Consider the following 23,416-nt stretch of genomic DNA (forward strand, 5'->3'; position numbering starts at 1 on the left):
GAGGGAGCTGGTATTCAGTAAATCAAGCGTTAGTAGGACTTGGGCACTGCAACACAACCATCTATACGGTGAGCTGTAGCGTGGTCCCTGGCATGGATTGAGCCTGGGCTAGTTGCACACTCCTGGCTGTGGCTTGGGATGTAGCAAAGGGTAGGGACCATCCCCATGGTGCGTGGATGGGTTCATTTTGGAAGCTTTAATGGCTTGGACAAGGGCCATTCAGCAAATCAGAGATGTAATTTGGTGGAAAGAGGGGCTTTCTAGACCAGAGTATGTCGTTTGCAGTGGGATGTCAGATTTAAGTGACATTTCTCTCCTTAACTTTTCTGGTTGATTTAATTTAGATCCCTGTTTCCCTTTAATTCATCCTGAATTTGGCCTGTTGTTCCCAAAGAAAGTCAAGAGGCGTCAATTCCTTAGAGATATGTCTCTCAAAACCTAATTTGTTGTAATTTAATAACTGTTCTACAACTGTCCAAGCCAAAATAGTGGTATCAAATAAGCACGGGAGTACATAAGAGCACATTTACGCTGGTGCTATTTCTACTGCCAGGCTGTGTTTGCAAGTGGCTTTTCAAAGCTTGCTTCATAACACCAGTTTGAGTTCAAACTGGGAAATAACTGTTCAAATATGAAAAAAGGAAACATACTGTACCTGCAAGCTGTAATTAGCCTTTGCCCTAATTAGGTGTGTGATAAGGTCCGCAGTATGCTGAAAATGGATTTTTTCTGTAAAAACAGATTACAATCATTAAAGAGGCAAATTTAATTAAGAAAAATCAAAGCCATCCCAAACATATAATGAGCTCAAATGATGGGCTAACTTACCATCAGCGGTAGCATGAATGATCAAAAATGTCTGTTCCTTCAGTAATGAGACTCTGTGTGCTAATTTGGTGATCTGTGAAGGTAAAGGTTGCAAGAAGATTAAAAAACTTGCTAGAAATTAGCAATCTATATGGAGAAAATAGAAACACTTAATTCCATTTGATACCTCATCACAAGGATAACAAGCAGACACCAGCACAGCATATTCTTTTGGCTACTTGAATCAGTCTGGAGGTAAAATAGACCCCCACCCTGTCCTTCCAGGCTCAGTATCGGCAGCAGGAAGAGGTCAGAGACCCTCGTCTGTTCTGATAATGTTCACCAAAAGCCTGAACTGCAGAACATATGGAAAATGTCAAAGTGAATTTCCAGTGAATACAAAACACTGATGAAATGCGTGCCTAGGTGCCTACGCCTAAGAACTCTTCAGAGAGCTGGAGTGACTTTGGTATGGTTTGAAAGCTAACCTCAATGAGCTTTGACAGCCCAGGGGAGGATCTGATACTAAATTCAGGTGTCCACTGCTGAGAACGCTTTTGCCCCCAACTGTCTTTCAGATGCACAGGGGAAATACAAATCTGAGTGACTACAAATGGTACTGGGTAAGAGAAATGAAGAACTCCTCCACTTTTTGCTGCATTGTTCAGAAGAATACAAATCTCAAGGAGACTCCAAAAGATTCCAAAAAAGTCTTGGAGTGGCAAAAAGAATGTACTTCTCAAATCATAGGTGTTACTGTTTTATAGGGGGGCAGGGAAGAATAGCTGCCTCAACTTGAATTCATGTTTCCTTCACTGTTTAAATGCATGTGCCCTAGCTCTGGTTCACTTACGTGAGTTAATGTATTTTTCAGTTAAGACACCCTTGTATCAATCCTATCTTTTACCTGTTTTCATCTTCCCACTGTCCTATGTGGTTTCCACAGAAGATAGACAAGTGCATCTCCAACAGCAACAGGATCTTCCATGCCTGGCTATGGAGGTCAAATTAGCTGGCTAAACCCGTTGGTATGTATTATTAAGATACGGTCACTGTCATTTTACGTTACAGATTACGTGTATCTCTCCTCATTTAAAAGGTAAAGCAACGCTGAACATTAGAAGTGACCCTGTGTATTTCCTTGGTGCTAGAGGCAAGTTTTTGGAAATTTTGGTGGATGCAGGCCTGTTCTGGCTTTCTTGCAGCTCCATACTCTGTATGGACTTAGAAAATATTTGCAAATTTTGCAAGGGTGCCCTCTGATCTTCCCTCTGTTGTTGGACTTAACTAATGAGTTTTCTTATCCTCAGACTGCTGGCTGCGATGCTTAAGTCTCGTGATGGTGTATGCACATATCTTGCACTCTGTTCTCCCCCTATATGGCTCCTTCCTTTCTGCTCCCTCAGTTGTAACCTACCACATGACAATACAGCTTTTTTGGAGTCTACATCAAGTCTCGAATTATGTGACCTTCATAAAGTTCACGTCTGGTCCATGGGTTAGGAACAGTTCTTCTCCCTAAGCAATTCATGGTTCAGCTGCGGCGTGTAGGAGATGTGTATCAGTTAGGGTCCGTACCCAGAACAGTGCCATGCTCTGCAGAGAGCTCAGATGCTGCTCCTCGCAGTTAATCCCAAGTCAACCAAAAGTACCACTATTTGCTTCGGCCAGCTTTTCAATGCACAAAGAGTGTGTGGCAATACAAACCTCTCATTTCTGGAATATTTTCCCTTGCTTTCACCTCTACTGACCTGCCTTCAAATTTCTAAATGGGCTAAAAGAGTTTGCAATGATCTAGAGACCATGAGTGCAAAATCTGAGAGATGATGAACTCAGTATTTAGATAGCCAGGAAAATCTTCCACTGCAAAGACACAGGGTGCTACCTGCCTTCTCTGTAAGAAAACAGTTTCAAATCTTTGCTTCCTTCATGTCTTCTAGCTGAAGACAAGGCTTAGTAGGCTTAACAATGTTTTCTGTATAACAAATTTTGTTTGTGTGACTATTCTTTATTAGGTTTTTCCTCCAAGTAATTGAAGGAAAAAGACATGAACCAACTGATCCCGTCATACATATTAAACACTATCTTCATTAACTGATGTCATGTCTCTGTTTCCATGTCCTGCTCAACTCTGGCACAGAGTTCTACCTACGTGAAACATCTCTGTTTACATTGAAAAAGCCAAGAGAAGCTGAGCTTCACTTGACTTTGGGTCAAAAATTATACCTCAGACAGAATCAAATTGGCAAGACCATTGGGATGAACTTTAAAGGAGGCCATGACATCATGTCCACTTGGGCACATCTGAGTCACAGCCTCAGCTCTTTCAATCTGTAAAACTGGAATAACTGTATTTACCCAATTTAGAGAGGCAGATATGAAGGCTAATCAATAAAAAACATATCCATCATTACTATTAAGGCAACAAAAGCAGTAAGCAGGCTGAAGGACACCTTGCTGCCTTTTAAATATAGAGTTTTACTAATGAGTCCATCTTGCATACCCTTTTTGCCTCCCCAAAAGAGAACACATTGAGGAAGAGTTAAAACCCTGTTCACATTTTATCAGGGAAATGCAGTGTTCATGCAGTTACCTCGTATGCTCTGTTATCAATCCCATGCAAGCCCAAGTATCTTTCAGAAAAGGCTGAAGCTTGAAAAGAAAAAAAGAAAACATCTCCTTCAGTCATAAGTGAATACACTGCTGCTTCTGAGTCAAACACCGCAAATGCTAAAAAAGATCTTCTTTTCTAATATTGCCTTAGTTACACGGGACGTATTTCTAAAAGTTGTTGAAAATGCACTAAGAATATGTATGAAACTACAGTCTTTCATTATCACCACATATTTATGATTTCTAAATAAGTCACAGAAGAGCCTTTTTTTTTTTTCCTTAATGCAACCAAGATATGAGAAGAGTACTGTTGTGTTGTGTCCCTTTCTCCTTTCACGTGGGACCATCTCCATCAACAGTCTACCGCAAGCTCCCGTTGGTCTCAGGGATAACTGTACGGGACCTGCAGGCTGACTTAACACTACTGACTTTCATGGCAGTCCCCTGATTTTCACTGGCATGAAATGCAAAGGGAACTGGTGTCCCTGAGAGAAAGGACCACCATGTGCAGTGGACTATTGCCGTCAGAGAGAGGATGGGGCAGGCAGACTGGACCACAGGTTCCATGGATGGATGGTTCAGGCAAGAAAGAAGCATGTTCAAGGCAGTGGGCAGGTTGGTGGCAGAGGCTGGAGGCGTTTAAAGCCAATTCTCCTTTATTTAAAAGGAGTGAGTAATAAAAGTTATTTGATTACTCTGACCACCATGGCTGGTCCCACTGGTGCCAGCAAAATTGCTCTTGAGGGGGAGAAAAGGGTTTATGGCTAAGCAGACACACAATACAAAACAGGCAGGATCTTGGGGAAGAAAGAGAAGATAACTGGGAAAGGATAGGGCAGAAACACCATTTGTGGTCAGCAAGAGGGTCTGTGGGCTCTGGGATGGGGTTTACCATATAGTTTGAAGTCTGTCAGTGGGGAAAGAGCAGCTCCACAGGCAAACACCTGGTTCTCTTCACCGGCTGGAAGCATGTAAGTGCTCAGGTAGCCGCCGTAATCCTGGAACACAAAGGGGGCAGGGGCATCAGCGGTCCTGCTGTGAGGCACTGCTGCTTTTGGGTACAGAAACAGGGCAGCTGAGACCTTGCAGCAAACTCTTGGCCATTGTAGAGCCTTTTACACCCTGCCCTGAAAAAACACGAAACAAGGGACATCTCCCTGGCTTCGGCGGATGTGGCTGAAGATGAGCTCTATACTCGTTGCACTCACCTGAAGGCAGGAGGGTTGTGTGCCCAAGAGCTTGCCTCTTTTCATCCCACTTTATGGCGTAGGTCTAATCAGATATGTTACCTCTCCAAAATATTACCCCAGTCTTTCACTATTTAAAATGGACATCGCAATTTCAGTGTCTGCCGTCAGCCTGTTAACAATTCCCTGCGGAGATGCTGCTGTATGGGCAGCTGTCTTCACCCACCCTAAGCCTGTATCTCCCACAATAAACAATTTCTACTTGCAGTCCCATTCTCATTTCAAACCATGTGTACTTTGCAATTGCTGTTGCCCAGCCAGGCACACACCGTGGTGCAAATCAGCCTCAGAAATCAATATTGTTGTTGCACATTTGTACGACACGAGCTAGATCTATCCACATTCCCATAGGCCTTAAGGGACAAGATGAAAATGAAATGAAAGTTTGCAAGGGGAAAAAATAATTAATTATCTGACAAATAGTCACTTTCTGCACTTGGAAGTTAATTTAAAAAAAAAAATGACGAATACATTGATAAAATGAAAGCTTTCATCTTTAACATCTCTGAGCAAGAAGCAGTCTATCTCAAAAATAAATAATAATAAAAAAGTCACCACTGACATATTAAATAAATCAGGATTTAGCTCAGCTGCTTAGCCACATCAGCCAACCAGAACAGCACAGAGGAACAACGGGAAAACGTTACCTTCCCAAACACACCGACTCGCATTTTATCAATGTAATGCTCCTTCAGCATTGTCCTAGAACATGAGAGAGGAGAAACAATGGGTTAAAAATATTTTTCCCTTAGACATAGCAAACATAGTGTGATTTTTATCAGCTTGAATTTGGGGTGGCCACAGAAAAATAATGTAGAAAATCTGAATTCACGCTGCTACACGCTGCTTTCTCATGAGTCTCTGTTAGATTTAATCTTGCAACCTGTTGTGTTGGATTTGACCAAGCAATGGCAACAAATAACCTGCACTACCTCTGAAAGTCATAATAAAGCTGATGCTATTGCACTAATCTGATAGTGTTTTTAGCATGATTATGTGCGGAATAAATCTAACAATATGACAGGACTTGACATTTAGAGTTTCATACTGTTTTTTCTGTTTTAAAAAGTTTAAGGGTTTAAAGATTAATTTTTTCCAACTACCAGGCCAGCAAAAAATGAATGTAGGAGCTGATATTCAAGCTTACTTGTTTGTAGCTGTATGACTGCACAGAGCTAAAAATAAATAGGCTTTGAACACGTGATACAGATAAGCGTGCTCTAATTTAGCTCTGTTTAAGGCTTGTTTTTCTCCCTCTGCACTGGCTGGCATGAGCTCTCTCACATGTCATCGCCTGGTCCCAGCTGTATGACTACATTGTCCTTCCCTCCCATCTCCTTGCTCTACCCTACGCACCGTTAAAGCAACCAGGACTAATGACAGTTTTGGGTTAATTCTCATTAATGAATTAATTTCTTCAGTAACAGTGTCATTCACCGGACAGCTTCCAACTGATCCTTCTCTTCCAAAAGGCCCAGTCTCCTCTTAACCTCGTGCAATAGCTTAGTGCCTTGGAAGCCACTCCCACGGCCGTCGAACTTCAGCACGATGGCGTTGTGAGAGCTGACCATGACGCTTTCCCATGTCACCTCAAATCTCTCTGTTACGATCTGGCTGCCAGGCGTCCCATCTCTGAAACAGAAATAGGCATCAAGCAAAGGCTACGGCACCAAGCACGGGCCAAACGCCCTCCCCGGGGCTGTGAGCTTGCCGTGGCCACGGGGACCGGCAGCTCCCGCATGCATTGTAAGGCAGGGCGGATTTCAAGAAGGGGAGACCAGTCTCTGCAACGATGACCTGCAGAAGGCTGGCTGTGTGGGATGGGTTTTGAGGCTGAGGTGGAAGCTGCAGATTGGTTTCTGCCTCCCTCTTTGCACAGCAACTATCGCTGCGGTAAGCCCAGCTTTGAACAAACCTAGCAAGCACATCACTAACTGGGCAGGATTCCTCCTGTGAGCAAACCCGGGCAGCGATGCAGAGGTCAGCTGAGTTTTCCCTTTTTACACCTGCTCTAATCTATATCTATTGTCTACGTTCCCCAAAGATGGTGTTTTTCTGGTGGAGGGGTTTCTGTGAGGAGCCTGGCTTTGGGGTGCGCTGGCACTGCCAAAATATGTTGGATGAAGCTTGCAGACATCAATTGTCCTTTCCTTTACTGGCAGGCATTGGGGTTTCATTTACTGCCCCCATTCACCCAGCCCAGACCGTCCCTCTCCCATAGGGTTCTTGTGAGCGGCTGTAGATGGACCTGTCAATCACTTCTGTCACCACTGCTTCACACAAGTACAGAGGGAAAGGACACTTTTAAAGTGATAAAACTAACAGCTTAAAAATGCTCAGGTTGGCCCAAAATTGGTGGGTAAGGGCAAGGGGTGGGCAAGACTCCCTCTTCACCCTTCTGCTTAGGGTCCGATCCTGTACAGGGGAACTGTCTCGAGAAATATTGATCCCACTTCAGCCAGACAGCTCAGAAAAATCAAGAGATGATGATGATGATTATAAGTAATATTTCAGGACAGGGATTACTGTAGAGCCACTGGCACTTGCATCTATTTCTTGTCCTTTTTGGGGTTCTTGGAGACATCAGGCAACTCACTGCAGGATTTTAATGTGCATGTGACTTCAGTCATTTGCATTTATTCAAGCGAGAGCCAGGCACATCCAGCTTCAGAGGCAGCCTAATCAAGTGCTGTTAGCTTGATGAGTACCAATCTTCCTCAAGCACTTGTATAATGAAGTACATTTTCTCTGCAGTAATTTTGTGATGTAACAACACGCTTATTGCAGTCTTTTTGTCCTTCATGGAGGGATGTGCAGGATTGTGTTCAGGCATCCATCAGGCATTCATCACTCCTGCATGAGGCTTCTCTCTTGTGGGACGTTTGCTGGCAGGGAGCACACGATGCAGTGGGACGCAGCCAGGGCCAAACAGGTTCTCCCAAGGTCAGTGACTTCCCTCCCCCAGTTTCTTTCCAAATTAGCAGAAAAAACTCAGTAATGTGTATTATTATTACTAAATGTTGCATAAAGAAATACCCATCTGCTATGCCTGCCAGGAGGAAATCCTACCTACCTAATATAAATGCTGACATTGTGGAGATCTTCAAAGGTTTCTAGCTCTCTCTTTACTGTCACTTCAGGGAACACCGGTATTTACATGGGAAGGATTGCTGCATGAGGGCATCTAAAATTTAAGCTGTAGTAAGGCTGGCTGCATCCCGCCCTAAAACTACCTGTTAAGGGCAGGGGGAGTGCCCTAAGCACAGGGACAGAAAGTCAACATCCATCTTTTATTCCTCCGCCTCCTGTTTCTGCCCCCCAAATTATTGAATTGCAAGTGTACGTGGAACAACTTTACAAAATCCTACGATTTACTCCACAGGATTTCACTAGAGCACCCTCCTGGGAGCTGAAACCCTTGGCTCAAACACGGGAGAGAAGGGACCTACATCTAGCCTCTCCCAGCTCTGAGGTGAGACAGGGGGTAGAGACCAATGTGCTGGACTTAGGTGCTAAAGCAGTCTGGCATTCATTGTACAAAACATATCTTAAAAGGCTCTGATCAGGGCCAAGGTTTCCACACCGCCCTAATAATGTGAACAGAAAGAAAGGACGAGCGAGAACTTACACAACCAAAAGCAAGGGGTAGTGCGTGGTGTCCGAAAAGGTTGCTGGCTTTAAGATCTGCATTGGCAATTCTAGGCAAAAAAAACAGATAACAACATGTCTTCAGTGTGGCAATGCTGACATAACTCTAATAGATTTTTGTGGTGTTTTGGCCACTTGTGAGCAGGAACAAAATGGCATTTCATCAGAGGCACGGGTAAATAACACCTTAGAAACACAGATGTTGTCAAAGAACAGACCCATATTATAATAGCTGAGGTGACAAGAAATGTAAATCGGGAGTACAGTGTGAGCTGTTCAGTCATGCATCACTTTTACAGCATTCAATTAACATCTGGCAATAGCTATAATTTTCCTTTTTGGCAGCTGGATGAGTGACGCAGCCAGAAATCAATATTTCAGGGCAGCAGAGGAGGGGGAAAATCGGCAATGAAAATGATAATTTAAAACCCAATTAAGTATGGTGGCTGGGGGAGAGAATAGGATTATTTTGCTATAATGGTGTGAAGACAGATACAGAAACATGTATTTTAATCCTAACTTCCAGAGGGCTTAATTTTGCTGTAAAACAGGAGGCAACTGTGCCGAAGCCCACGTCGTTATACTGGTACTGAACCAATGTAAGTGAGGGATGTGCTCACCAAAGCTTCGTTTAACTGCTTCCTATGGCTTCGTATTGATAGCCAAAAACGCTGCCATACAAATGCTTTCCACATTAATGAGAGCACATTTATTTTTAAAATGTTAACTACAATCCAGATTAGCAAAGGCCCAGCAATTAAATCGGTATTAGGAGCATTTTCAGTAGATTAATACACAGATTAACCGCACAGTTTAAGTGGTTTGCTTTGCAATTATTGTCTGACACTCCTCCTAATTAGTTATTCCATCTGAATGCTAATAGCTGCAAATTGGATCAATGGCCCAGGGACAGCCAAAAAGGCCATCGCTTGACTTTAAATATAACTAAGCACTACGTGCAGTGTTCCCAAGGCTATTAAGCCCAAAGCTTTGAAAATACAGGGAAGGCACAGAAGAACAGCCACAAGGCTTATTACACACACACATATATATTTTAGGTTAAATGACCGGAATCGCATTTCAATGATACCTGCATTTAAGAAATTTAGCATCAAGCTGAGTTATTCCTAATAAGCTGCCAGTGCCACTACGCATTGGCTCATGGCGGGATAGATGTGATCTTTATGACAGGGTCTTTCCCCATCTTTTCCTGCCCATAAGGCCTGGAAGCGTATGTCTGTTCTCGTTATTTTATGCACTGGTTTATGTTCCTAATGCCCATGTGGCAAGCAGAACGTTGTAGGGCCAGTATTATCCTTTTCAAATGGCAACTGTCTCTCAGCCTTTGCTTCACATTTTATAACACCTCGTAACGGTTGAAATCAGTAACTTGTCATCCACCACACCTCACTGCTTTCATTTCACTGCATCCAATCTGAGGGGTACGCTCCTTTTTGGCATGGGAAATATTATGGGTCATACTTTGAACCCAGGGTCTCTGGGTTTGGGGTTTTTTTGACTTGCCACCGTACATGAGCTGGGATTTTTGGGAGCCATTGCACAACTCTGAGTATGTGGATTTTCCACATGTAGGAAAGATATCTGCCTACAACCAGAGGAGATGCTTTTTAGGTTGTTTCAGGTACAACTACAGAGACGGGCAGAAAATGCTTACATTTTGGCTGTTTGCCACTAAGCTTTTCTCTCTCTCTTTGGTATATAGATACGTGGGGAATGATTATACAAGTGGTACAAATAATGCACCAGCTGCGGATATAAACTGCTCCAAGTTTCTGCCTTCTTTACTCCAGGTGAAATCTCTTTTGACTTTTCTCATAAAGCTGGCTTTTTTCAACCCTATCAAATGATACGACTTTCTCAAAGAATCCTGAATGACTCCGATGGGCAGTCGTTGGTGAGTCGTCTTCATTCACTGCAGTTCAGTATTGTATACTGAAAGGCAGGCACAGCTGTAGCCAGCAAGCACATACAGCATCCCACTTCAAACCCATTTCAAATAACATACCAGTCCAGCTAGGGCAAATGCCCCGAACAATGGGGGCACCACACCGTGTCATTTCCCAGAGTCGCTTTTTCTCTACAAAGAAAATTTTAAAAGGAAAAAAAACCCCAATCCTACCATTTTGCCTTTCTTCAGCTGCATTCTCATCAAATCCTGTCTCTGTAATAACCTCTTTATGTAGCACATCCTAAGAGAGTGCTTTGCAAACTGTGAGTTTATTGAGTCAAACTCATTTTTCCTCTTGCCAGTCTAGCCAAGATGATTGTATCATTTCACAGCAATGGTAGTGAAAAAGAAAAAGAAAAATAAGAGAGAGGAAAGGTGCTACTTACTGTAATCATCTATCTTGATTTCCATGTATTCTACCTTAGGCATTTGCCTGTCATTTACAGTCAGCTGCACATTTTCATTTACCTCCAGCTCAAAAATTTCTGAAAGAAGAAGGACGAGATCACAAAAACTTTTGGCATTGTTTGTGAAAAAGCATTTTAATGTTTCACAGCCACCTTAATATTTGTTACACAAGTTTCCTTATGAAAGAATTTCCTTCTAGTCCTCACAGATATCTAATTCAGTTAAGTCTTTGAAACCTCTTCCAGGTTCTGCATTGGCAAAAAGCTATGTTCCTGAAATCAGTGACATTCAGCTGATTTACAGCAGATGGGAATGTGACCTTCTGTGTTGAGACACTACTATGGGTTCCAGTCAGACATCTACCTGCCATGCAAAGCTAGGCATCAAATGAAGAGGTCCTCAAGTCTGTGCCCAAGTTACATGTAATAAATGGGGAAAGAAAGGGAGGAGACTGTGGAGGGCTTCAGGACAAGGTTGTGCTGCCACACAGAGAAAATTCATAGGAAGGAAAGCCACAGAGAGAGAAGAGTGGACAAAGATCCTACAACCCTACAATGTCACGTTTTGGAGCGGCCTTGGCTTTCAGAGTGTTTCAAGAATTGTTCATTTTGCTTGTGTGTCTTATCCAAGGACTCTCTGGGACTGAAATAGAGGATTCCTTCCTCCTTCCCAGGATTTAACCTTTATTCCCCACATCCTGGCCATGTGCTGTAACCACTGAGCCTCTTCTAGAAAAAGCGGCCACCTCCAACATCAGAAAGAGCAAGTCCTTCCCAGCTGGTAAGGAAAGGGTCCATCTTCAGGAGATGTTTTAGGTTGTATGTCCTAGGTGGTGGGAAATGTCCCCTGGTGATGGTGAGGCTCCTGAGCCCCATGGGGGAGGGATTCAAGGGCCGGGGGGATCCCACTGTGGTGGCAGTGAATCCTGGTCAGCAGAGCACATTGCAGTGCTCATCCCCACGGCATCAGGTTGGGTTTGAACCAGGGGGATCCAGGGCATTATCTCTGTCCTGTGAACCCAAGCAGGGTTTGAGGGTTTTGCACCAAATTATGGGTTTCATTGACCGTAACTTCCCTTTCGAGACACACTGATAAATAGATGTGTAACCCCAGCTCCTCAAATAATACGGTACCTGATTATCACACTCTCATTGCCCATCTCTGCTGAATAGGCAGGCACAGCACAAAAACATGCCTTTCCCAGTTAATACATTTCACAGATCTTTCAGCAATAGTATACTGGTTCAATGACTATTCACCCTGCTTCTGAAAAGCCTGGCTCATCTCTATTGAAACCACAACCTCCCCGAAAGTGCCAAAGCAACAGCCTATTACGTTTAGTTAAATATTAAGATTCTCATTTAATTATGGCACACACAAGTAGCTTTATCAGCAGAAAGGGGCTTGCCACGTAGGGGAATTTAGTCAAGCCATTTTATTTGTTCATGTAATTGCATTCGCAGAAAGCCAGGAAGACTATGGAGGAAATAAAAAAGATTGGCATATCTCCTAAAGGACTTTCTTTTCTGCTTTAGGACCACAGGGAGCTTGAGTCTGTGGAGTACAAATGGTCATTGCTTAATTAAATGTAAGCACGCTATAATATTCAGTGCAACTCACTATTATCAGATTATTGCAGAATACAGAGGGAAACTCCCTTTATGAAGTAATGGCCTCATATTAAATAAGTAAATTCAGTAACATGCAACTGTCAGTTGCCCTTTATTCAAAAGCAAAAGAATGAGGGGAAAAAAAAAAGGAACCAGGGGAAATGCTAATCATATGCAGAAAATCATGAATTTCAGTAACGGATGTGTTCCGTGCATGACTAGATCGAGTTCTCTATGTAATAAATGCTATATATATATATCTGTCAAAATAAAAATAGTCTCGGTGTGTTTTATGTTACTTCTTCAAGCCCTTCATTTGCTATTTCTGTTTTATAGTCTCTCACTTTATTCACCCAAAAGTATTTTATAAAACTATACAGGAGGCTATAACACAGTTCATGAGAGCACTATCCTGTACACGCTGTTATAGCCAGTCAGCCATCTCCATGTCTATGGCGAAGTATTGTGTTTAAGGGGGAAAAAAAGAAAGCGACTTTGGAGCTGCAGGTCAGAGCTAAGAAACTCTCCTGGCCCTGTGGCAACATCCTCTGTGGGCTGAAGAACCATGCGGGCATCACCAGGGCTGCTCTGGAGTTACGCTCGGTGAGGGCACTGCCAAGCCCAGGTCTGTGCTGGGAAGAAGAGGAGCTGATAGACCCTTGCGCACAGACTGATATGAGTGGTCACTGGTGCAGAAAGACTGAAAAGCTAGGAGCTTGCAATTTGCTTTCAGTATTACTTAAAAAAGCAATTCTTGTATTTTTGTAGACCAGAATAGCTACAAGAGCCAACTTTTGCATATTGATAGCAGAAGTAGTTTCACAAGGGACCAGACCGGCACATGGAGCTATACCCCTAGCCCACTATGGCCAGCAGCAATAACCCTGGCTCCACAGTGAGAGCCCTCCTCTGGACAGCAAAATCAGTCAGCTCCTTCATGGCACTTTCATCCAGAAATTATAGACCAGTGGGGAAACCAAGTCACGAGGAAATGAAATATTTATCTCACGGTCGCTCTGTAAGAAAGATGATGGCAGATGGTCTAAGCCATGGTCTGGGGTACGTTGTGCTGTTTTACTTTGGCAACAAAGATCTCTCTTGCTGCCCTTACAGGACAGTCATGCAGCCGTATATTGCTTTAACCTAACTTGTTCCAGGATGCTGCTAAATTTTATGCATGTCTTTCTCTGCAAAGGAACATTTTAATTGGAAAAAAAATTATGGAAAACAATGGAAGGATAAATTAGACTTAAATGTACAATACATCTCGTTAACAATATTAGACACTGTTAACACTCGATGGAACACTACTGAGTATTTCTATTTTAATGGCAAAGAATACAATATGCCACAAATCTGATTTTAAATTTGATTTTAAAAAATTCAATCAGAATTTGGGATTGCACCCTACACATCCTGCTTACAAGCAAAACTTTTCTAGGTGGGGTAAGGGCTTGAAATGCATGTTGCCAACAGAAATTGAGAAAACAGAATAAACCACGGAACACACAGAAACTATATAAAGCAAAATGGATCCTGTGCTTTTTTCTTACATGTCCTGGTGCCACAGTAGTCTTTCCTTTGACACTTACCACCTTCAGTGGGAAACAAAGCAGCTCAGCATTTCACAGAAAACCTTTAGTTTGAGAGCCAAATTCCCTGGTTTTCTCTGCTTCTTTGCAGAGACAACAGCAGTGAGTTGCTGTAAATCCAGTTAAGATAAACTGATACCTGATAAACTGGCCATGTACAGAGCAGCTAGAATAAAGGTGTTGCTTATTATTTGGATCCTAGCAATGCCTGAAGTCCCTAACTGCAGGTTAAAGCTGGGCTAAACTCTACATTAAAATGAAAGATAAGGGTCTACCATTAAAGTGACAGGAGCAGATAAATCTTGGTTTCCCATAAGACTCAGTCTCACACCCTGCTATGAAGTCTCCTGAGATTCATGAAAGAGAGAAAGGGGCACCTTGGTTTAAGATCCGTGTAGAGAAGGGACAGAGAAAGGCTGTCTATCTGAGGCTTCCTGCCACGCTGACTTGGGGTAAAAAATTGATCTTTCTGGATAATTTGTATTGCTACAGGTGTGAAGGAGGAACCCCAAAACCTCATGGCTGTATGGCCTCAGGTTGGGACAGGGAGTCCCAACCAGTCTGGCAATGACTACAGCCAGTACCAAAGATTTTGAGGGGAAAAAAATCTGTATTTGTAATAATTCCAGCTTCACACTGGTCTACATGTGAATCATTAGCCTGAAAAAGCCTTACCAAACAATCAGTGCTGCAATCCCTGTGAACAGATCAGGAAACCAGGCAGAGGTACAGCTTGTGGGGCTCCCTCCTCTGCGTTATCTCTTTCAACCTGGTAATCTGTATCAGAGTGATTTTTTTTGAAAATTGTAGATTAAGCTAAATATTTCTTATTTTTGAGTAGGACATAAATCAATATTTGTGAAACACTAACAAAAAGAGAGAGACAGATCTGGACTGTGCAGTTTTCAAGAAAGTTGATAACAAACATCATGCCCGAACCACTGTCTTCATACCCCAGACAGAAAGCTTTTGTGATGGCAGCACAACAGCTCTGCAAGTCCCTCTGACTCGCAGAAGACTTGCATTTAGAAAGAATTTGCCCATTCTTACTCTGTGCATCGGTTGTGTTGTGAACAGTCACCATCGGGACTCGGGGACCTTGAAAAGAAGAAGAAAAGAACTCGGTTAAATATCTATCGAAGCACACACAGACAGACGCATGTGAACCTGGTTTTGAATTCCACGCAGCTGAAGACTCCTGAGACTCGCTTTCCATGCAAGAGTAATCTAAAAAGCAAATCACCCTGGTATTAGAAAGAGTCTATGAATAAATGACAGTACTGTAGACTTGAAGACATGCGAGGTTTCAAAGCCCTTTCCCAACGGACCACTAAATGCATCTTTCCCTAATTTGTAAACATTAAAATTAGCACAAACACAATTAAATCACTTGCTTTTAAAATTATTCTAATGACACCCAAATATCACAGCACAAAGCATATACATTTTGTATGCTATGGATAACTGTTGCTGTTTTGCAAATATTTTGTTTTTCCTTTTTTTTTTTTTTAAATGAATTAAACACCAGTTCGGCTCTCGCACTAAAAAAGACCCCATATGCTGTCTTAAAATGCAGCATTTGGGTATTGAAATCAGTCAGTATTATACGAAGAGGATTACCATTACCATGCAATGCACACGAGTGAACCACAGAATTCATTGCCATAGGATGCTAGTCTTTAGGATGCTATAGTCTTTACCATAGGATGCTATAATCTTCAGCACAGGATGCTGTAGGATGCTATAGTCCTTAGCACAGTAATCTGGATTCAACTTCTTCAGAAAGTCACCATAGAAAAATGGGATGGTACATGAGATTAGGTTCATTTTGTAGTTGTCAGCTTCTTTCTCTGTTTTTCAATTATCATCTGCTGACTGCTCTTGGAGACAGGATGCTGGGCCAAGATGAGCTTCAGTCCAACCCAGTACAGCCACTTGTATGCTACTGCCATACCTGTTTGTAGCTTTTCCAATGAGTTTGACAATACTGCTCAGGAAGGTGGAAGAAGCATTGCAATGATGAAATGGTTAATTCTTAACCTCAGAGATAGTGGTTATCTTACTTTCCTTCCGTTTCCTCATAATGTAATATGATGCAGCAGCAGCAAGCGTGAGCAGCTGGGGAAAGATCATCTGTACACCCAGAGAAGATCCCAACAGCAGGGCCAGAGGTCTCCCATGCTGTGTGTGGGTGAAGATCATAGATCATAGAATTATAGTCATAGAATCATTTAAGTTGGAAAAGACCTTCAAGATCATCGAGTCCAACCATAAACCTAACACTGCCAAGTCCACCACTAAACCAGGTCCCTAAGTGCCACATCTACACGTCTTTTAAATGCCTCCAGGGATGGTGACTCAACCACTTCCCTGGGCAGCCTGTTCCAATGCTTGACAACCCTTGCGGTGAAGAAATTTTCCTAATATTCAATATTGAGGCCGTTTTCTCTCATCCTATCGCTTGTTACTTGGGAGAAGAGACCGACACCCACCTCACTACAACCTCCTTTCAGGTAGCTGTAGAGCGCGATAAGGTCTCCCCTCAGCCTCCTTTTTCCCAGACTAAACAACCCCAGTTCCCTCAGCCGCTCCTCATAAGACTTATTCTCTAGACCGTTCACCAGCTTCGTCGCCCTTCTTTGGACACACTCCAGCACCTCAGTGTCTTTCTTGTAGTGAGGGGCCCAAAACTGAACACAGTATTGGAGGTGCAGCCTCGCCAGTCTTCGTGGCAGGCCTTATCTTTTGTATGTACTGTATTTCCAGTTCAAACTTACTATGCGATGAGGGTGTGCAGCTGGTGGAGATGTCTAAATTTGGAACCGTCTGTACAAAAGACCCATGGAGGAAAGGTTGTTAGAAACTGTGTTTCCTACTTTCTCGGACTGCAACAGTCTGGTGGCACGCTGCTGGCGTGCAGGGGAAATGTGCCGTTGAACTACATTGAATATCAAAACCCCAACATTTTTTAACCTTCAAAATTAAGACAGCTTAAAGAAGCTTGATATTCACTGAGATTCAAGCCCCTTTAAGACGTCTTGAGTCCTTCGACCTACAAGCAAATTCTGCATCATCACCAGTCATGTGCACCAACAATTTGTGTAGAGCTGGCTGAGAAAAAGTCCCTGAAATGCTGTAACTGACTGTGCACACAAATGGCAACAAAAATGGATTACGGGAGCCATCCATACTGGTTTGGTAAGTGAAATAAGTTATTGAGAGCAAGAAAGACTTTAGGGCGGTATAATTGTTTCAATGGTTTTCCCCGTGCTGCCAAGAAACCACATCCCATTGCATACAATCAAGAGTGTTTAATGTTGACCTTACCTATACAGAGAAGAGGCAGAAAAAGGTTTTATTTATAATTAAGCTGACTCATATGGCAGCCTGACTTTTGTTTCCTAGTAATTGAGAATTTTCTTCACTAACAATCTGATTCCTTTGTTTGCACTATTTTCTTAGAATGCAGCTAAGTGAGTATAATGCCCAGAGGAAAACCCTGTTTTACTCACCAGGATTTAGCTGAATTTACCTTTCTACTACCAATATACATTGATATGCTGACCATATTTATTTATAAATCTGCCCTGCTTTTTCCCTGCAGTCCCAGAAGCCAGTCTGCTGGAAAAGCAACAAACCTAATAAACATGGGCATGATAAAATCATCACTGAAAATAAAAGGAATCCTCCCAAATGACTTCAATCGGAGCTAGAGCAGTCCTTTAATTAACACAAAAATGCCTAACAAAAAGAAAGGGATAAAGAGAGAAATACAACTCATATAATCCTTTTGTTTTCTAATTTATTTTTCCTTTTTGTGTTGGCACTGGAAAAACTGTGAGAAACTAATGAATAAAGAAAAAAAAGCAGTATGTAGTTTAGAAAATTCCATGTGTTATATATTGTGTTTCCTTAGTCTCTCACTACCTTACTGTCCTTCCCCCAAATCAGTATTTTAAAGTGAGGTCCCATACAAAGATACTCAGTTTGAGGTAATATCAAATAAAAATATTTTAAAATATGCATCAGTATCCTTGAAAAAGTAGACTTTTGAGTTGCTCAATTTTTATTTTTCAACAAATGAGGAAAAATGGTACAGACAGAAATCTACAGAGTAGAATCATCAGGTTTGTGAGAAAGATTACTTCTGATATTAAATATTCCCAATGATGACATTACAGTTAAACAATGGATTTCACTTGTGAGCAGGCTGACAGTCATTAAGAAGAAAAATCACTTTTTTAGGAATGATGTAAATTGCTTAAATGCCAATTTTTAAAGTAAAGCAACCTAGTTACATGCTAGCCTATGTCTTTTAATACACGCGTATCGGAAGTCTTTCAACACTCACAAGTCGAGTGCCTAACGCCTGACAGGGATAGAAAGAAATTCTTGAAATTAGGAAGTGTATATTCATTAGCTGCCTCCCATACTTTATTTTTAAACCTATAACGGTGTGACAGTTCCATTACACATGCCATCTGGTAAATGCCATCCACTGTCATTTGCGGATCTGAGAGTGAAACCTAATTTGTTCAATGAGCTGCTGGGAGCTGACAGAAGCAGAGCGAGGACATCCTCTGCTCCGTGTCTCCTCTCTCCAGAGCCCTTCTAAACAGGCTTTGATTGGGACTCCTGAGCCCTGGCACATTCTGCTGCTTCTGTTCTTTAATCAGCACTGATGAGCGCCTGTGCCTACCCGTCCCCCTTGGAAACTTTGCAAACGCTCTGCCTCTTGCTTACAGAGGTCCTGAGTGCATACGAGCATCAGGTGCAGGTTGGATTTAAACATTTGCTTGTGCTCCTTGTAGAATAAACCACAAAGTGCTCCACTTAAAGAAAGTAAAGCAGACACCGAGCTGCTTCGCCCCCGATGTGAAAAGGTAAGAGAGACCCAGCACATACCCCATAACCTGGGTGACTGTTCCCAAAATCACGGGCAGGCCGCTTTCCGGCATGACGAGGGGATGATGATGCTGTTGGATTTCTTCCCCCAGCCCCAGCTGCAGAGGGGTAGTTACAAGCAGGGCTGTGATACGCCCCGAGGTGTGGGACCTGGCACTGCTGCTCCCTGTCACCTCCTCCAAAATTTTTAGGATGCTGGGTGGCACCATACAGGCTCTGTAACCCCGTTATCCCTCTCTGCATCCCTCTGGCAGGAGTGGGATGGGGTGTGCTGGAATGCTATCAGCTGGAACCGCTTCACCTGGCTTGCAGGCTCCAGTCCCCTCTCCTCGGCTCCAGCACTGCACCAGCTAACTCCAGTAACTTGACAGCAGTTTTAATGCTTGCTGCTTTACTTATAGCTTAAGAGAAAGGACCAAAACTATTGACAGGAGAATTTCTGTGTGTATAGACATACTCTATACATTCCCAGATAGATGCATAGTTAATAATGCTGCATAAATCTTTAGTTACAGGAATGAGATTTTCAATTAATACAGCTAAAAGTCTGGCTTTATCATAAGGCCTTTGACTTTAAAAACGTTACTGTCATTATCCATGCTAGAGGTAAATTAAGCCATATCACTATAATGACACGGGCAAATTTATCATCAAGGAAGTACTACCTGCCGTGATCTGAAAGTGCACAGAAACTCAGTGCCTCAGTAATTTGACAAGAAAAAGCATTGGCCGTGGCTTGTCGTCAATTTTTTAAGCAGCTTTCATTATTATTTCCAAGAGGGTTCTGCTTAAACACTATCAGAAAGAAGCAACTCTAGATATTTAGGTGGTAAGGTATAGATTTCCAGAACAAAAATGGAAAATCATATAACTTTGAACAAAATATTTACCAGGTATTTGTTTTGTAATACTTCTAAGAGAATATTTCATAGTATTCCTGATGCTTTCATGATCTAAACAGCATAGGGAATTATATCAGTTATAACTTTAAAATGAAAGGAGTGATTATAAACAGAATATGAAGTAAAATTGCAAAAAAGTTAATCAAAGTTATATAAGTGTTAAAAAAGGAAAAAAAGAGGAATTGTCTTATTCTTCTCATCCATATTCTCAAAGGCTTCAATGTGGCAGATAATTTCAGACCAGAAGCTAAATTCACAGTGTGTAAACAATGAAAATTCAAATTCTCTCTGCCAGCGCCACCAGCATATCTCTTAAGCGCTGATGAATGATTTAAAAGAGCAGCTGCAAGCAATGGGAGCTGAGAGGTCTGGCTCTGCACAAGTGAGATAATTGGCAACAGCCATCTCTGTGTACAGATTCCAGATCTCTTTATTTGCTAAGCCATGAATTATTTATACGTGCTGCATAAAGTTCATATGTTGGGGTGATATTATCAGCCTAATAAATAAAGACATGGGGAGTTCTGTGAACCACTGCTTACAATTAAAACATTTTCCCATTTACAGTATTTTCCAGTCTATGCTACAGACAGATGTTCATGCTGTTTGCTTTGGCAACCTTGTTGACACAAACATCAAACAGATTTGTGCTGCTATTCACCCTCCCCAAGGCATTTAATTTTTTAATCTAATCTTTACTTCCTCAAATGTAACTTGTCTTGTAAAATAATCAATACTGTCTTGTTCTTGGGCAACACGCAGGATTGCACAAACCACACCGATGGTACTGCTTGTTTCTGCCCCATCTGATACTAGTAATAAATTTCATGCTTGCTTTATGTAGAGCAGAAATAAATCTGGTTGTTCTGAGGCGGCTTCAGTTAGCAGTGTCTAGAGGGCAAATGAGCAAGAGATTTGTCCTTAATTATACTACACAAAATAGGTCCGATGAGTTCTTGAAAAGGTTGCTCGAGTGAATAAGTATGGTCAGGTCCTCAGTCCATTCCATGGGATTTTGAGAGGCACCTACGAAGAGTGGTGTGGGAAGCTGGGCTGACACTAACCGGCTCCATCCCACTGCCTGTCCTATGATCACTGAAACACAGAAGGACACGGGACCTCCAGGTCTGAGAAGACCCTCCCTTGCTTCTTCAGGTAATTGTGTATTATAAAAGTATTGACAAATGCCCTCTAAATATAACACTGTTTTCACTGATATAATTCCTACTGGTGTCTCACTTCTCTGGTAGAAGCTGCCTTCTAACCTGAAGCTACACTGGCTGTCACTCCAATTTATACCTTTTTGGATTTGTTCCAACAAGCTGTTTTCTACTGATCATGAGTATTCCCATTATAGTTAGAGCAGTCACGTGTCCTCAAAGCTCTCATCCAGTAGGATAAACTAGATTATTTTAGCTCCCTTTTGTAAGACAAAGTTTCTTTTCCTCTTACTCTTTAATGTAAGAGCATTTTACATTCAGTTCCTCCCTCCTGAACAGAAATGACCAGGACTCTACCCCTGCTGCAGAGGACGTCTTAACTGGTCTTTATACAGTGAAACTGCTGCTCACCCAGTTCTACAGAAAATTGTTTGCCTGATCCACCCTAAAAGAGCATTTGCCTTTTCCATGACCGCAGCCGGTAGGCGGTTCGCAAACAGCCAGTGACGAGCATTGGATGCCCAGGCACCCATCTGCTCTTCTGAGGCATTTGTAAATCTTAAGCTTCAAGCATGCAAGACAAATTCTTGCCCTGAGTCACCATGTGCTTAACTTTGCTCTTTGTACTATTAATTTCTCCCACTCCATCCCTGCAAGACAACCAGCTTCTCCAGTATTTCTCTCTGCCTTCTGATGATGCTTATCAGCTTTCTGGCCTTAATAAATTCCATTAGCTGCGTCCAGCTTTGGGTTCCACAGGCTGCCAGGGAACAATCTAAGTAAGGTCATTCCCAAGACCAGCTCCTAATGAACCCTGCTGCTGATCTCCAATTAGCCTTATATTTCTCTTCATCATAATCTACTGCCTTCTTTCATTTAGCTGGTACTTAACCTTCCCTTACAATTCTTTCACTAATCCCCATCCTCTCCTTCTTAATTAATATCATCCAATGAGGTATCGCATCAAGTGGGCTGAGTGAAAGCATTTCCTTCCTTTCAGGAGGCTTTGGCTAAGGTTTTCAAAAGCCATACTGCAATAATGCATGTGGATGGTTCCAAAGAGGAACGTGGAAAACCTATGACCCTCAAGAAATGTTGCAGGTACATTTATCCATTATAGTGATAAGATCAGCTGTAAAAAGGAGGTAGATTAGGAGAATTTGCTTGCAGAGTTCCTAAACCTGATAGTGCACCATGACTGTATACCTGGAGATGTAAGTACCAGAGGCAGGAGGGAACCACTCCAGCTCACGTGGGGATCACTGACTTCCAAAAAGGCTAAGGTATTTTTTTCTAGTATGCTGGTTCAGATCTATGGTTGGAAGAATGAATCTGAGAATCCCCATACCCAAATCTCTTATTTTTCCAATTCCTGTTCTATTTCCTGCTATTTCTAATTGAATCTCTCATTAATTTAACCTCTTTCAATTCAATTTTAATCCAGGCTTTCTGCAAACTTGGAAAAGAGATGAAAGAAAAAGTTTAACATTTGTCCCTATTTTAAAAATATAAGTTTCTCATTGGATTAGTATATGCTAATCCTAAGAGAAATACCATCCGTGGAGGAACATGCCTGACTTTTTCTGTATTGCCTGCCTGCCTTGGAAAGTCTCTGGATAACTCAGGATGCCCAGGGAGGTCGTGCACTCTCCATCCTTGGAGGCTTTGAAGACAAGACTAGACACAGCCCTGAGCAACTTGGACTGATCTCTTCTCTGACACTGCTTGGAGCAGGAGGTTGCACTAGAGACCTCCTAAGGTTCCTTCCAACCTGAATTCTCCTATGATTTTGTGATTCTATGATTAAAAAGTATCACAAATGGCAGTGCCGTCATGATGGAGAGACTGTGTAGCCATGTCCTGGTAGAGCTGTGGAAGGGGAGGAAGAGTGTTGCAGTCCCTGTTACTCCTCCCAGCTCCTCTAATAAACATACTGCCGACACATTCAAGGGAAAAGGATATTTCCTTGTAATCGCAGCATGAAAGAAAATACTCTCTTCTCAGTGCCATTTACAACTCATTAACACTGACAGAATAAAAACCCATTGCACATTTTGTGTTTATTCCATTAAAAGCCTAGTATAAATTGATTTAGATAATCTTAATTTATTCTTTTCTATAAGTAAAATTCTCTTGCAACAAAATAATGATATCCTAGCTAGTTAAGTAATAACTAATGCTGGATATTAACTTTAAAAAAACCAAACACGTAAATAACATTGCTTCACATCGTCTGGTTATTAAGCTGTTTTCCTCTCATGAGTTCCCAGGTTTTAATATATCCTTAATGTACCGACTGCGTTAATAAGGGACTGAACAAGTATCGTGCAAACAGGAAACAAAAGCCAGCAATAAACCTTACAGCTGGTCCAGCTGGCAAACAAGGTGAAAGAAGCAGTTTTCCTTAGAGGAAGCTTTAAATCTTGCGGGATGGTAACATCTGTACTATCCACTGCAGAATAATGAGTTCAACCAAGGTTGCTCATATAGCTGGAAATAACGCACATGCACCCTAGTCTTAACATGCAGGAGGCCACTGCCTGATTTGTGAAGCT

The 23,416-nt window shown here is 42.1% G+C and overlaps 1 protein-coding gene across 2 annotated transcripts in view; it reads right to left on the reverse strand.

The window, feature by feature from the left end:
* Positions 1 to 23,416, reverse strand: part of DPP6 (dipeptidyl peptidase like 6) — a 421,969-nt gene that overhangs the window by 2,245 nt on the left and 396,308 nt on the right. For both annotated transcript variants that reach the window (XM_050915790.1, XM_050915791.1), the window contains exons 17-25: positions 14,945 to 14,992; positions 10,671 to 10,769; positions 8,296 to 8,365; positions 6,105 to 6,299; positions 5,315 to 5,369; positions 4,313 to 4,418; positions 3,401 to 3,459; positions 829 to 901; positions 656 to 729 (exon numbers count right to left, since the gene is read on the reverse strand). In XM_050915790.1, the coding sequence (XP_050771747.1) occupies positions 656 to 729; positions 829 to 901; positions 3,401 to 3,459; positions 4,313 to 4,418; positions 5,315 to 5,369; positions 6,105 to 6,299; positions 8,296 to 8,365; positions 10,671 to 10,769; positions 14,945 to 14,992 (779 nt within the window). The remainder of the gene's footprint in view (positions 1 to 655; positions 730 to 828; positions 902 to 3,400; positions 3,460 to 4,312; positions 4,419 to 5,314; positions 5,370 to 6,104; positions 6,300 to 8,295; positions 8,366 to 10,670; positions 10,770 to 14,944; positions 14,993 to 23,416) is intronic.

Source organism: Gymnogyps californianus, chromosome 2 (genome assembly GCF_018139145.2).
Source record: "Gymnogyps californianus isolate 813 chromosome 2, ASM1813914v2, whole genome shotgun sequence".
Taxonomy (NCBI): Eukaryota; Metazoa; Chordata; class Aves; order Accipitriformes; family Cathartidae; genus Gymnogyps; species Gymnogyps californianus.